Source organism: Aythya marila, assembly GCF_965140915.1.
Source record: "Aythya marila genome assembly, chromosome: 5".
Lineage (NCBI taxonomy): Eukaryota > Metazoa > Chordata > Aves > Anseriformes > Anatidae > Aythya > Aythya marila.
The window spans coordinates 54,310,172-54,326,196 of record NC_139046.1 but is presented as its reverse complement, the minus strand read 5'-3'; the positions used below and the strand labels follow the sequence as shown (position 1 = coordinate 54,326,196).

The following is a 16,025-nucleotide window of genomic DNA, read 5'->3' as shown; positions in this document are numbered from 1 at the left end:
TGACCTTGAATTTTTAGTGATTTTCCAATCACTAAAGCCTTTCAATTGTGGCATATTCTTAATTCAACTGTGAGAGTAGAACCAAAACACATTGCCTCTTTGAAGTGGCTCATTTTTTTCATCAGTATTTTTTTATTTTTCTGAAAGCAAAGTTCTAACTGAAAATAATACACAGTATTTCAGTTTAATATTTTAGGGAGGAAAAAACAAAATTAAATCCCTTCCCCAGTCCATTAACCATTTCATTCAAGTTTTTGGATGTCTGAAGGCAGATTATGTATCACCACAGTTTTTGCTATTTTCTCCTTCTGTGAAAAGAAAGACAACTTTAAAAAAAAAAAAAGATAGGGAGGGACTAGGTTATTTTCCCCTCTTGCTAAGTCAGCTTCTTAACTCTGCTAATTCAATATGCTAACTCAGTCTGCATTTTTTCCTCATTTTCACTCTTCCTACCGTGCAATTTTCTATCATGAGACTAAATTTTCTTTCCACCTATCACAGAGTGTAGGGCAACATCACCATTGTGAAACTGTTTTCAACAGCCTAAACAGGGTTTTACAGACCAACTGACAGCCCTACAATAAGATTGGCTTGTGACAGCTTTTTCCACATTCCCTCGAACATCTGCTGAAACAGCTGGGAACAGAGAGCTCCAGCCTGTGACTAGTCACTCACTCAAAGACCACCAGCAAGCACTCAACAGAAAAGGTTTGGCAAACTACTGCACTAAATAATACGCCATCCCCAGGGAGATGGACCAGCTGAACCAAATGTTTCCTCAACCACCCCTACCAGCTACATTTCTCTATCCCTCCTCTGTAGTCCCTTCAGAGTTCCCACTGCAGCTTCATCCAAGCACAGCTCTCCTTAAAATAATCTGGCTGCGCTGCAGGGTTTGGACTTGAGTGCTTTTTTTTTTTTTTTTTTTTTTTTTTTTTTAAATGATGGACACACAGTCTAAAACAAAAATTTTAATGGAAACATTATTCCCGAAGCATCTGGCCTTCTAACTTGGATTTTCCTAGCAAACTAAAAGGAAAGAATCAAGACTGCATAATCACAAGAGTGAAGACAGACACATATCTAAATAATTTTGAGAGCTAGACCATAATAAAAAAGTGTGAAGAGATTAATATACCAAAAACGAAACTTATTTTCCTCAGAAGTTTTGTACACTACCGGACCACACTGGTAAGAGTCAGTACTTCAGAGAGCTTCTGCTCTTTTTGTGTTTTTTTTTCTTTTTCCATTTCAGTGCATTCCAAATGCCTTCTGCAAGGCATAAAAGATTCTGAGGATACTTCTGACAATCAGCATAAAAGCACCTGATAAATAAGGTGTTCAGAAATAACTGACTTCTGAATTTTGTAGGAAACAATTACTCCCAATGGCTGCCCTTTATTTCTTCTGTCAGTGGACTTCTAGAGGAATAAATAACTCAACAATAAATACAAATGGAAACCACATTCATGCAACACAGGCAAAATTGCAGATGTCCATTTTTTAAAACCAAATTCATAAGAAATATTTTGAAATACTAACTCTCCCTCTCTTCCTATTCTGCACCCCAAATACTCCTTTAGTTTGTTTTCTTCTTGTTGTTTTTTGTTTGTTTTCCTTTGTTTCTTTCCCATCAATTACATGGAGAAAAATGATTGCATATTTGCTAGGTCACCCCAGATCTTGCTTCTGTGGTTTGCACTTGCTCAGGTCACATTTCCTTGGTGCTCCTAAAAAACCCTTGCTCCTTCCATTTAAACACTCATTAGTTAAATTCTGTTGCAGCTCTTCAACAGAGGCTGGCTTAAGTTGCTCTGCAGTCATAATCATTTTGAAAGGCTCACCAAAAATACCAAAACAATTCAAGGTCACTTCCCTATATACTCATTCCACTTCCCCATTTCATTTTTTATGTAGCCCTTATACTGAATCATAGCACAGAACTTGGGTGTCAAGGTGCCTTCTGACCCTTTTTTCCTTTGGAACCTTCTAGATTTCAGGAAATGATTTGTTCCTAACCAACAGCAATGCATACAGCAGAGATGGATATATTTGCCCTTGTGTCATGCCTCCCTCTCCTCTCACCATTGAACTGATGGGATTTGCTCCTGTGAAGTGATTCCTCATCTAGTGTCTTTTTGGAGCCCCTTAGAGGGAAGAGCAGTTGTAAAGTCAGAATGCAAGAAGACGAGGGCAAACCCATGCTACCATGCTAAGCCAGAAACAAATTATATAGCCTGTTTTTTGAGTGTGTGGGACAGAACTGTGTTCCCTTCTGTGTTGCCTAGAGGAAAAGCTGGTCACCTGTAACCTTCAAAGCTCTCAAGTACAAAAAGGGATATCCTGACATGTTCTACTGCCTGGTCAACTGGGAGGTGAACGCTTCCTCTGGTGCATAATAAAGCTCTCAGAACATCATTTGTAAGAGCAAAACTGCTGGCAAATAGTTATTTTGTGCATCTTTAACAAAAGAGCACTAGCATTTTGTGAGGATGTGAAAAGCAGATACACTAACTAGAAAGCTGGTAAGACAGCATACAGCAATAAAACCAGTCTTACAGCCCTGTCACAAAACTGGATTCAAATGACATGTAGCCAAGAAAAGCTTAACAGAACTATCAGATGAAGACTGACCCTTAGCTAACTCACAGAGTTTTTCAAACCCAACGGTGTAGCACCTTGGGGCACTGAATTTAAGCACACAACAAACATGTCAGAAGAACATTGGGTGTCTTCACATTAACAAAGACAGCAGAACACCTCGTGTATAAATGTCACCTCCTGTATGTGACATTCAGTTTTTGAACTCTCCGTCCTTCCTCCAGTTCAAAGCCTCCTTTTACTCTGTGCTACTGCAGGGAACTGGGGGATAGCATGGAAAGCCTTCCATCTTTTAAACCCTTTCCTTCAGTGCTTGGAAATGGCTGTATCTGTGCCGAAGGCTACAATACGATACTTAATACCCTCATGTGTATACAGAAATGGCTGTGGTGGGGAAGTGAAAAAACGTACGTTATTCCAGAAGTATCACAAACTTATCTTTTTAACCAAGTCTGAAATCATCAAGAAGATTGGGGTTGGTTTAGAGTCGATGTACTGTACATTTCACAGGAAACAGAACTGAACTAGGGTAATATTTACCCCTACATAATTCCACCAGATTTTTACAATTCTTTAAGCTTCTCTCAACAGTTACCCTTCCTATCTCCTGCTGCTTCATAGCACATCATACATGACAGCACCAATTCTTCCATCCGTCATGTTCTTCTTGCCCACATTTAGCTGAACCCATTAAAGCAGTACGGATCCCCATTTCTAACCGTCTCACTTCATTAAGGCCTTCTCATCTGCTCCAGTACAGTAACAGTTCTGCAGGAATTTTTAATTTCCCTGTAGAGGCCTCTCCTTGCTCCCCACAGTTCAGAGGCTCGATCCACATCTCAGGCTGTACTTCTCCTACCCCCACATTGCAAAGCCCAGAACTGTCTCATCCAAGATTTCTCCCATCAAGAATAACTTTTACCTTGAACAGGACCTAACAAGGCAGCAGCAGAGACAAATGAGGAACCCAGCGATTGCTTATACTATGTGAAAGAGACATCTCACTCCAATCGTTTATTTACATAAAGATTTGAAATGTGTCTCATCTTGCTTTTTCTCTTACCAAATGAGTGATAAGGAGGCCCCAAGTAGTATCTTGTCTTCGCAGTAACACTGAGTACTGTACCTTCTCCTGGATCGAGATGCACACAAGGGGTTTACTAAGCCACTGCACTTTGAAGCCTCTATTCCCACCTCTACCACCAACATCATTAATAATGAGGGTGCCACCAGGTGCCTGCACTTCAGAATCGGGTATGAGAAATGAAACGGCAGTGTACCCTACCTTGGTCTGCAACAGCTTCGATATTCACTTTGAGCTCATTTGCCATGAAGCCAATAACTGAGAAGATGACAAAGCCTGCAAATATACTTGTGGCACTGTTGGTACATGTGACTATCAATGTGTCCCTGTAAAGAAAACGCATAGACATAATCACCTTGTTTGTAATACACACAAGGGGGTAGGACAGTTTCAAACGTCTCTCACATATGTGCACATATTCTGTGGGAACACTGACAAAGGCAAATTTTACACTTATCAGGTGAATATGATGCCGGTTGGAGACAGCAGAAGTCTTCACACCACCACCAGATATCAGATGTTCAAGTTTCCATCATTCGCATGCCATAAAGGAAGCCACGGGTTAAAGAAGACACAGAGTATTTCTGCTCTTGGAATCTCTGAAGACAGCAGCAATGACAACACAGTTTGTAATGGAGTGCTTTATACCTAAGGTGGCCATCTGCTCACTACGTTACATATGGACTAACCACTGTTGCTCAGGTAAAATATTTTTTGTCCTATATTTTTCTACACACAACATTCAGGGTAAAGCTTTCTGTACCCTACAGCACCTGCCCATCTGTAGAGGTTCAGCCCTCGGTGATTGTTGTTGGGATGGGAATCTCAAGAAATCCATATCTGAATGCCATGCTATCATGGTTAAGTCCACGTGACATGACAGGAAACCAGCCCTCATTGTCTGTGTCCATAATTATTGCATTCGTTCTAGGATTTTTATTTTTTTTTCCCCAAAAAAACACCCCTTGAACTACTAGGGCTGAGGAACAAAAGTCGCTTGCTTTAAATGCTTTTCAAACTTGGCTACAAATGCTTATTCCTACTGCTATTTCTTTGTCAGGAACAGAATGAAATACAATCTGAAAAGCTGTTAAGAAGCTCAGTGAGCTGGCAAGCTACTGGAAACTAACAGAGCATCCCTCAACAGGAATGATTAGGTTAATTCTTTAAGCTTATAAGAAAAAAATATATATATTCTGTTTGGAATCATTAAGGGTTAGTCTTCTTCCAAAACCCAGGTAAGTTTTAAGCAAATATTTTAGGTGCATGTTATGCAATGAATGTATATAAATTCACCACAACTGCAGATTATCTGAAGATGTTTAAATTGGATATGTAACTGAAAACTAGAATACTATTTGCAATATTAAAATGTAATGGATATAAAAATTGAAATGGGACAAAATAGTCAAGCTTCATTTCAGTATTCAAGATGTGTTGCAAAATTAACCACATTAGAAGTAATTAAGCTTTTCTAATTATTTCTGCTTCAGTCTCCCCATCCTCTCTAACATAAGTAAATCACAAATTCAGCGTTAAAAGCATAATATTATTTTTCCATTTCGTTACCGCATATTTCATTCAAATTTGTCATTACTATTTTCAGATGCCACAAAACGTTGTTCAATTCAGGCAGCAAGATAGCATAACACCTGTCCCATTTTTTGCCCTGGTATTCTGAATGTACCCATTCATCACCAAAAAAATCAAAGCACATGACAAGCATTTTCAGAAGTAGGACATAAAGGACAATTAGCTGGGAGTAACAATAAACAATGCTTTTACTTATCCGTATTTTAAGGTATATTCAAGTACTTTTGAAAATTAGTTTTGAAAACTAGTAGCAAGTATTTTTGGACTTCCTTTTTAAAATCTGGAACCACCTTTTTTTTTTTTTTTTTTTTTTTTTTTTAAAGGTACCTAAGTATATGTTCCATATACAATACCTAGAACTTACAGGATATTGATAGGATATTGGAGTTCAAAACCCAAGGAGCCTGTGCTGCTCTTAAGCCTTGATTCGGGAAAGTTTTTAAGCGTGCCGTTGGACAGTCCCTGCCTAGCCAGCAGCACATGCTGTCCTGCATCAGTACATGCATCCTTGCACAGGAATCAATGAAGGTTTGCTTCAATGGAAACAAGACCTATTCTAAAGACAGCAAAATATCAGTTAAACATTCTGCTAATGTCACTTGCTTTTGTTGTTTTTTTCCCTGTCTGCAGATATTCATCTGGCACACTTCTTGTTTAAAAAATGTACTATGCTACTAGTGAAATGACTTAACTTGCAAAAATAAATTTCACTGATTTCAAATAAACCTGATTTTGAATTTTACAACCTGAAATACATTCACATGTGTAAAACAATTAAAAATATGAGAATCACATACAGAAATCGAATGTTGAACTCATGCATGTACAACAACGGCCAACTTCAGCTTATTCAACGTATTGGTTGTTCTTCAGCAGACATTGCCAACTGTTGTGGTTTCATAATGTTGCTCACAGCTGCTGACAGCTACCCAAATTGGCTTTCAAGCTAAAACTGCCAATTCTGAACATGAAGAGTCAACAGGGACTATAATAAGGCTAAGGCTCATCGTGAGACTAGTAGATTAGGACTGAGAAAAAAAAAAAATTATATATATATATATATATATATATATAAAATTTAAAAGAAGAAAAAAGAAAAAAAGACAGAGGTGAGCATTCCAAACCTGACTGCTGCAAGCTGGAAAATGTTGGCATTTTTGGACAAGACTCTTTTAGTAACACTTGTGGATTTCACTCTTACATACCTGTAGCAATTATTATGGAATTTGTTGTAAGAAGAGAGAGTGATTAGACCTCCCCACGCTGCAGATAAGGAGAAGAAAATCTGAGTGGCAGCATCCTTCCAAACCTAAGTAAGAAAGAGAGGAGAGTAAATAACATTGGCTTCAGGAAGAAGAATTAGAAAGACTGGTAACACTAATTGTTGCTGTTGGGAATTAACTTGCAAACAGTTAATCCTGTTAACTGGTGAAATAATTTTTAGAGAAATGGATGTAAATAAAATAGTATTTACAAGTGAAATCCTGCCCTGAAATACAGTGTCCATTTGATTAGGAGTACTCTTCTTGTTCACCCAAAGTAAAATGATATTACCTTTGCCATTCAACACAATGTGTTACTTGTTACATATCAGTCTAAATAAGTTCGAAGGAAATACAAATCAAGAGGAAAAACTTGCATTGGGCACTGATGGTTTATCCAACAGTTACATTATCTTCTTGATAAAAGCAAGAAACTCAGCACTGTTGAATGTACTACTTATGAGTGACATTACATTCCAATTAGGGTAAATTTCTGTCATGAGATGTACACCAAATAGCATAGTATAAGGTAGGGCCATTCAGACTGGGCCTTATTTCCTCCGTTCTGAAGACAACACACACTCAGCCAAGTCTCTCTCTAAAAATATATAACATTTCAAATAAATAATGTAAAAAGAAAGTACTGCTTGTTCCATACTGCTTGATATTGGTGGTTCTTTAAAGCCTTAAATGCATTTAGATAAAACATTTCTGAACTGACTAGAATTTCCAAGGAACTGGTCTTATTTATGAAAAATTTTCAAAATGTTCCAAGCACTGGTATTTCTATTTACAGGCTTTCCTACAAGTTCTGATTTTCCATCAAAGTATGTAGTGCAGAAATGGAGCTGGACATATATGCACAAAATTCAGGTGTTCCTGTGCACACTAACGAGTTTGAAGGTACTACTTGAACACTACTTCAAAAGACACCAGCCAGTAAGGAGTCAACACTTCACCTGGCTGCATGTAATATACAGCTATTAATTTCTGTTACACTGCAGAGAAATTTAAAAGCAGAAGTCCACTTGAATATTCTTCAACACTTACCTAGGGTTATACACCTAGTGTGTACAGATAGCCCCATTTTGCAAAAGGCAACACTTCTTACATGCATTTTTGCACCCCAGGAATCCAAAAATGCTCGTACTTAACGCATAAAGTCTATATTGTTTGCTAAAGATTTAATACTCTATCACCAAAGGGTTAAAATACCTAAATACCTGCTATTTAAAGAAATAAGGACATTAAGAGTTGCAAAATTCCCCACTGCTATTGACAGAGGAAGGAATTTCTTAGGACAGATTTCCTGAGATGTTTATAAAAGTTACTTTTTCTACAGAACAGAGTCTGAATTCCAAGTTCCAGCTCAGGCTTCAATTCAGTCTCCAGCCTTGGGACAATTGAGAATAAAATTTAGGCAGCCAAGTGCTCCTGCACCATTTCACGCAAGTATGTGAGCCATGTGTGGATTCATGTCTACACCAATACAAATCATGTGTATTTTTGTAGCGTGTTTTACCGGTTTAATTGGCAATGAGCAGCTTCTTAGAATTCAGTGGAAATCATGAATGAGAAAGCAGAGCTGAAGCATTCGTACAAGTCAATCTTTTCAAAAGAGCAAAGCCGGGTACCAAATTCCTTAACTCTGTCCTGTACTACACAGAAAGTAACATTATTTCTTATAATACAGGTAGTACAATGATCACAGCTGTTGAGGGAAGAGGTGTTAGAGTACCTTGTATAATTTGATTTTGTTTCGTGTCTCGCAGTCAGTCTTCAAAACTGCATTATATTCTCAGTATCTCTAAAGAATTTTCTAGACAAACGCAGACAGGCTTATTATGTTACCTATTAAAAACCTCACACGTTTGCTCAAATCAAAGCAGCATCCACTCAGACACCAGCACATGAAAACCTGTACCTCCTTTTTAATTCCCCATTTTCCAAATGCGCTTATTCTGAGAGATTCAGGTGAAATATTAAATATGAAGTAAATACCATATCTATAACAACATACATTATAAAAGGTATGTGCAGACGAATGACAAACATCCACTGTAACAGCACTCCATAGAGGTGAAGAACAGGACTGCACAGATGCACTGCCTCTGCACACAGCAAACGCTTGCAACAGACACTAAGTGAGAAATCTGTATGAGTTATTCATGCCATCAGAAGTTATAATTGCAATAATAAGCCCACCATAGCATCAATTAGCTTCTCCCACTTGGGTGTGATGAAGTACCAGATTCCAGCTCCAGCTCCAGGTAGAGTTACACCTCTTATAAGAAGGATGATGAGAACTACGTAGGGGAACGTAGCTGTGAAGTACACCACCTGCAGAGACCAAGGAGATCATTGAAAGGATTATATGAGAAGGGGGGGGAGGGAGAGGAGTGGAAGCATTTCAACTTTGGCCTTAAAAGCATAATTACTCAGGATCAGAGACAACAGGGGATAAGACTAGCAAGGCAACAGGCTTATTTCCCAGAATATCTGACAGAGTCGACATCTTTTACAGAACTTCTTGCTGCTAGTGACAGGAATGATATCAATAGCAACAGTGGTAATAATACCTGGGATTCTAGAGAGAGAGGGGAAAAAAAACAAGGTGAGTAAAGACTGGAGAGCAGTATTAAGTTCAAGCTGAATAGAAATACCGTGTTTGATCCTTGTCCAGAAAAATACTAACACAGCTCACTGGAAACGAAATGAGCAATGCCAGTTAATGGCACCTAAAGCCCTGATCCATTCCCGATGTATTTCTCTGTATTAGTTTGTACCTCCTAATAATTACATATCACCATGACAATGTTTATGGGCCCAATGAAAAAAAAAGTCAGCGTAACCATCAAGATACACCAAATGACTGTTAAATGCACAACAGAGGTTGTGTGCTTAATGTCTTCATAATTATCTAGTACAGAGCAGAGCTCTCTCTGTAGTCAAATAAAATGGCTAAGTTGCAATGAGTTAGGCTGCACACTCTTCAAAAGCATTTTAAAACCTTTTGCACTTCAGCCTTGCAGCCTTACAAGGGCCAGAATCCTCTGAGCTGAGGTGAGTTTTGAAACTGCTTTCCCAACTTCCCCCGTGCTGTTTCAAGAAGCTGCATTTTGTGCAGTGAATGAAATTCCCTTCAATTGTCAGAATAGATTCAGTCCATTTCTGTCTAAGCAGTATTCCTGAGAAATACCTTCAGAGTTTAAAGCAAAGCGCATATACATCAATGAAACAATGCGTGTGTATAGATGTAACACATTCTTGTCTTCATTTGTATTTCAGAAGCTACTTCTTTCTTCGTAGATAGTATTTTATTATTTATTGTACTTCAGTGTATCATTTCTGCAATGACTGGTATTTAAATGATGTAATATTTAAACAGCATTACACAATTAATATGTAATCATTGTTCATCAAGAAAGGAACTAGGTTTAAATCAATAATGGCAAGTGGAAGCCAGCTGTTAAGGTTCAATAAAATTACTATAATTGCTCAAGTCTACACTGAGAAAAAAATGAAGATACTCATTTCAAGAGAAGATCTTTTCCCCTATTAGGCAATCAAACTTGGCAACATTAGCATGTCTATCCAACTTCAGTAAAAAAAAAAAAAAAAGAAAAAGAAAAAAAAAAAAGAAAAAATGGCTCAAACAATAGAAAAACTCTTATCTAGAAGGCTTGACTGTATGGAGCATTCACACTACTTCAGCCCCAAGAAAGGTTTTACATAGACTTATCTAGCTAGTCCAGCAGAGCATCATTTCCACTCTTCATTTTAAAACAAGTGTACTTTAGGATTCTTAAATTAACTGGAACATAATTGAGCTATCCTGATACACATCGTTCAGGGATTTGTGCCTGCTCAACTAGTTTTTATGGTGAACCTAGGTGCCATTTTGTCATTTAGATAGGACCTACACAACTTCTTCAGCAGGTTAGTTGTCCCTACATGGTACTGTGCTAACAAGAATATTGAGTCCTCCAAGACCAGTTGACTTTCTTCATCTGATCCCCAGCATATTAAATAGACAGACCCACATGGCTGCAATTGACCACTGCGGGCACCTTCCTGAGAGCTGCCTGAGGAGCCAGAGACAACTGTTTGCAGACTGACAGATCTCGCTTTGCATTATTATGTTTGTTAGAGGCAGCAAGGACCACAGGGCCACATATTGACAGTTACCTTGATTTCTTACCTTGGACAGTTACCAAGATTTCCACTTGCCCCCTCACTACAATCATCTAACCATCAATAGCAGTTTCTTATCCCTGGCACCAAGGAGCCAGTATTTCTTTTGGCCGCTACGCCTGTCTTACCTAATATCTCCTGCCACATCCAAACCCAAGTTATTCTCCTCTACATCTTCTGTTTCCTGGCTCTGGCCTTTAATGAAACAGTTTTTCCTGTCACACTACATGTAAGAAAAAACAAAAAACACTCAACTTTCCCCTTGTACTCAAGTCTCTGGATTTTCTGCTCATTTCCAAGCTAGCTCACAACAGATGTTGTCAGCTTCTAGATGCAAAAGGGTGGCTTGAAATCAGCTACCCGGTAACAAACTGTAGAAAATTCATAGCTGCCTCTGCACATGCATTACCTTTAACACAGAAAATATATAGTTATTCCATCCCAGTCTTGGCATTTTGCTTTGTTTCCTTTGTGGGCTGTTTTTTTTTTTTGTTTGTTTGTTTTGTTTTTTGAATGTGTGTGTTGTTTTTTTGTGTGTTGTTGGGTTTTGTTTGTTTGTTTTTGGGGGGAGGCATTTTTTCAGCCTGCAATTATTAAATAAACTGCATTTATCCTATAGTATCATCTAACTTTTTGACCTACAAGCTAATTACAAAGGCATTGAAGTCTCAGATATTGCATTGCTGCAAGTGCCATGAAAAACACCCAAAGCAGTGCTGCTGCTGAAAAAGAAGGGCTGCGTTTCCCTGCGCAGACAGCTGCCTAGACAATTAGGATGCCTGCACTTGCGTGTCCATGAAAGCACATGTTCCCTCTTTGTATGGCTGCTGGTTAGGACACAGGGCAGAAAGCTGAACATCAGAGAGGCAGAGGAGAACATGACACGGAAGTACAGGAGGGAGATGGGAGATGTCAGAAACAGAAAAGGGGAGCTGGATTACTGCAAGAAGTTTTAGGAAGAGGCATGAAGTAGTTGGGAAAACAGGATACATACTGTCACAGCTCAAACACCACAGAATGATTTAAGTTCAGTTCTGATTTTAAAACACGTTGCTTAACATCTCAGTATACATCGTAATTTCCCAGATTACAGTGACACCTGAGGTGACTGCGGGATTTCTGATCAACGCCACACACACTAGGGCACTGTTTCTGCCATCCAACTGCTAAGAACAGCTCAAGGGCTCATTTTTAAGTTTCTGAGTATTAGGGATCAAATGCTAAACCTGATTTCCAAAATTATCTTTTTAACGTTTTAGCTAGATAGGAAAACATGAACAGGAAAAAAAGGCATTTCATTAATGTGTAGCCATTTGTTGAAAACAAATTTCAATACTTCAGTGCCTTAAACAAGAGTGTGATTTCCTCAAAGCAGGATACTGCTTTCCTCTAAGCGTATGATTACAAATATTTTTCTTACTTTTCCTGATGATTTGATTCCTTTAGCAAGGGAGGCATATACAATCACCCAGGCTAGGAAAAGAGACAGTGCCAAGGGCCATCTAATCTCACCAGGATATTCTATCCCAGCTGAAATCTTCAATACAAAGTACCTAAAAATTAAAATAAAAAGAAATTAAATTAAAATTAAAAAGGAAAAAAAATAACAGCAGCAACTGCAGGCTGTAAATCAGTGCTAATTCCTACGGTACATAGTTCTGCTTTAGCGTTCTCAGTGGCTTCTCCAGAAGGTTCGAGTGAATGTCACCATGTATTATTTTATTTATCTGCATTGCAGTAGGAGATAAAAATGCCATGCACGGGCCAACACCCCAGCTGTGCTAAGCACCAGAGGAAAAGAACAAAAATAATGCAGTGTTTAAAAATTAGCTTTCGTTGTTAATATGCATAAAGTGTGTATCATTTATCATTCTTAAATATTTTATTTCTAGTCTTCTAAATAGTAACTTCATGTATTACTGGTTGATTATCTGTATTACTAGAGATTTTTACTAGAGATTTTAGAAAAAGTAACGTAATATTTCAAAGGAAAGATCTTACTTAAAGTATTCTTCACTTCCGCTGACAAATGTTTTGTTTCCTTCACTGGTGAAGTTAACCATAGTCAAGTTTGGATAGGCACTCATACAGAAAGTAGAGTTCTTGATTTGGATTTTTGGTTGGTCACCAATAATGCATGAATCTGGGAGGGGAGAGAAAAAAAGAAAAAAAAAAAAGGGGAAGAAAATAACTTGCCTGGATTTACAGATTGGGTGCAAAACAACAATAAAAAGCATTCTATTGTACACATCACTTGAGTTTCAGATTTGCATTAGGTTTCTGTAGCAATGCTGTAAGGCTCAGAGTACTAGGTCTTAAAATGCCTCACGGTTTTTCCCTTTACACCCAAATGCTCAAGGTATTAGAGAGTCTGGACCAAAAGCAGTTACAGGTGAGGGCTTGCAATAGGGGTCACTATCTAGTCTTCCTTTCTACACCACGTCAATACAACTACAGGGATGTGCATAAGCTCAGCTCCGAACCAGGGATGTGTGTCACTGGAAACAGGAGATGAGACTGGACAGGATTTTACCCCACACCAAACACCCTGCGCAGCACAGGCACCTTTCAGCTGTAAAGATTTCTTTGTGTTTTTTTTTTTTTTGTTTGTTTTGTTTTTTTTGACATTACAGTTCAGAACTTACATCTACCCTTGATGGTGAAAACATTAAAAAAAAAAAAAAAAAAGGTAGCAAACGAATTGCTCCAAGCCACCTGGGTAGCACTCCCTGCCCTGGGCTGGGCACCGCAGCCCCCACCGGCAGCAGGGAAAGAGCTGGGAAGACCCAAAAGCGCATCCCAACTCACCTAGTAAAAGTTTGTTCTTATCTTTACAATCTGGTGTGTTCCAGGGGTTATTACAAGAAGCCCAAGGCAGCACGGGCACGAAGGAGGCGAACAGGTAGAAGAGTGTGTAGCACAGGATGATGTTGTAGTAGATGGCTATCAGGACGGAGATGATGAGCATCGCGATGCCGCAGCCTAGGAAAGAGCAGAGGGAGCCCAGAGGGGGCCACCATCACCACCGCCCGCACAGGAAGCCACAAGGGGTGCGGGTGGCAGGGGGGCTCACCTTGCAAGGCAGGGATGGCTTTCCACACTGACACAGGGCCCTGACTGGCGAACTGCCCCAGGGAGACCTCCAGGAAGAAAATGGGGATCCCAGCGAGCGCCAGCATCATCAAATAGGGGATGAGGAACGCACCTTTTGGGAGGAGAAATGACAGCCTGCTCAGCCCCAGCCCAGGCAGCCATCCCTGCCATCCCCAGCCCTGGCAGGAACGGAGGAGCAGGGTTTTGCATTTCCAGCATCCGCTTGAGGCAGCAGTGTTTTATTAGAGGAGCCCCCACACATGCTTTTATTTTGTATGTTTAAAGGCAAGCTTACCTTTTATTTTTATTTTTTTATATATATTTTTTTTTTCCAATATTGAGGTGTTCCAAATGGCAAGTTCTCGCCTCCAACAGCTCGGGAAGAGCCCGCACGACCTCTCTAAGGTCTGGAGCCCCCCGCGGTGGCCTCCCCAGCTAGCATTCATTGCAGGTGTTTTTTTAGGGCAAGCACCACCTTATAACGAAATCTTGTCAGAACTCGTCTACTTTGACTGCTGAACACCACCTTTCCCCCAAACCAAAGCCAAGCAAAGCTACAAAAAGCCCCCAGCGAGGATTTTCGCCAGGTGTGACGGTGCAGTGCGGGTCCCGGGGGTGCCCGGCTCGGCGTCCCCGACCTCTGCTCCCCTCGTGCTTGTCCCCACCGCAAAGAGGGGGGGCAGCTCAGCCACGTACGGAACTGCAGGTAGAGAGACAGGAAAAAGCCATCATACCTCCCCCATTCTTAAAGGCCAGGTACGGGAACCTCCAGACATTGCCCAGCCCCACTGCATAACCCACCATGGAGAGGATGAAATCCAGCTTGCTAGACCAGTTCCCTCGGGCTTTATTTTCATCCCCTACATCGTCTTCCTAAAGGGGGGAAAAGGAGGAAAAAAGGAAAAAAGAAAAAGATCGGACAAGAGCTACGCTTGCAAACGAGCATCGCGGAGCCGCACCGGGGGCACCCTCCCCTGCAGCCGCATCTGCCCGAGAAATTAGGCTTTTCTGTCGTGTCCCCCTCCTCCGGCTGCTCCCGAGGGAAGGAAAGCGTCTGCTACAGCCCTGGGATGGGGGGGCTGTGACAGCCCCGCTGCCCGCCCCCCAGCTGGCTTCTCCGGGGGCGAAGGGCGCAGGGCTCGGCTCGCTGCTGCCTTCCCATGGGGCAGCCCCTGCAATGCGCCGCGCCCGGCCGGGGGCGATGCCCTGGGGACAGGCTCTGCTCCCGCAGCAGAGAGCTTTCTGCCCCCGATTTCTGTCGGGACAAACACAGCCAGGACCGTACTCCCACTCCTCTCCCGCAGGACCTGAGCCTCGGCTGGCTCTCGGCGCGGTAGCTCAGCACCGGGAGGGTTCCCTCTCTTCCCGGCTCCTGCCCCATCCCCGACCTGCTCCCACTGCTCCCCGAGCGGGCGCTGAGGGCCGAGAATCCCTTAATCCCTTATCACCGGGGGCCGAGAACCCCGGGGAGGAGGCTCTTACCCCCTCCACTCTGCCGGGAAGGACAGAAGTGTTGCCATCCGTGCCCAGTACCACGGTGCTCTGGCTCAAGGTCACCCAGGCGCCTTTGGCGTTGTTTTGCTCCAGAGAGCCCTTCCCAAGGTTCAGAGTAGCGTCCCCGTCCGTGCTTTGCAATGCGGGAATTTTGCAGGGGGGAATCGCAGCCTGCCCGGCGGCCCCGGCCCCAGCGGCGTGCTTGTAGGGGAAGGTCTCCCCGGATTCCCTCCGCACCGTGGAGTTGGCTTGCACCGGGGTGCTGCTGAGTTTGCAGATGCCGACCTTGGTCCTGTCGAAATCGTTTGGCTTGGCTTCTTCGGAGGGAAGCGTTTTGGGGTCGTTGGAGAGCGAGCGGGGCAGCCTGGCCATCGCGGCGGGGGCTTGCGGCGGGGCATTTTGCGGCTCCTCCTCGGGGCTGCCTCTTCCAGCTCCCGCACCTTCGTTTGGTCCAGGAGCAACCGCGTCGGGGCTGTTCGCGAGCTGCTTGTTCATCTCCCTTGGACCGGCGTAATCCTAAAACAATATCACATATTTTACCGAACGGATTAAAAAAAAAAAAAAAACGTTTGGACGGCAGGGATTTATTTTTTTTTTTACCGATTGCTTCCCTCGTGCGCAAAACGCGTCTGCTAGAAAATCGGGATTAAAACCTGGGTGAATTTCGAGGGGCCCGGTTCCCCTGCTTGCCCTCTCGTTCAGCG

At 41.6% G+C, this 16,025-nt stretch overlaps 1 protein-coding gene across 1 annotated transcript in view; it reads right to left on the bottom strand.

Moving 5' to 3' along the window:
• SLC6A5 (solute carrier family 6 member 5) overlaps positions 1-15,816 on the bottom strand; it is a gene marked incomplete at both ends in the record, with an annotated part of 29,595 nt that extends 13,779 nt beyond the window's left edge. The window contains 9 exons of the mRNA XM_082762239.1: positions 3,887-4,011; positions 6,484-6,587; positions 8,746-8,880; positions 12,155-12,287; positions 12,736-12,877; positions 13,543-13,716; positions 13,808-13,939; positions 14,562-14,700; positions 15,310-15,816. Coding sequence (XP_082618365.1) covers positions 3,887-4,011; positions 6,484-6,587; positions 8,746-8,880; positions 12,155-12,287; positions 12,736-12,877; positions 13,543-13,716; positions 13,808-13,939; positions 14,562-14,700; positions 15,310-15,816 — 1,591 coding nt within the window. The remainder of the gene's footprint in view (positions 1-3,886; positions 4,012-6,483; positions 6,588-8,745; positions 8,881-12,154; positions 12,288-12,735; positions 12,878-13,542; positions 13,717-13,807; positions 13,940-14,561; positions 14,701-15,309) is intronic.
• Positions 15,817-16,025: the final 209 nt, after the last annotated feature.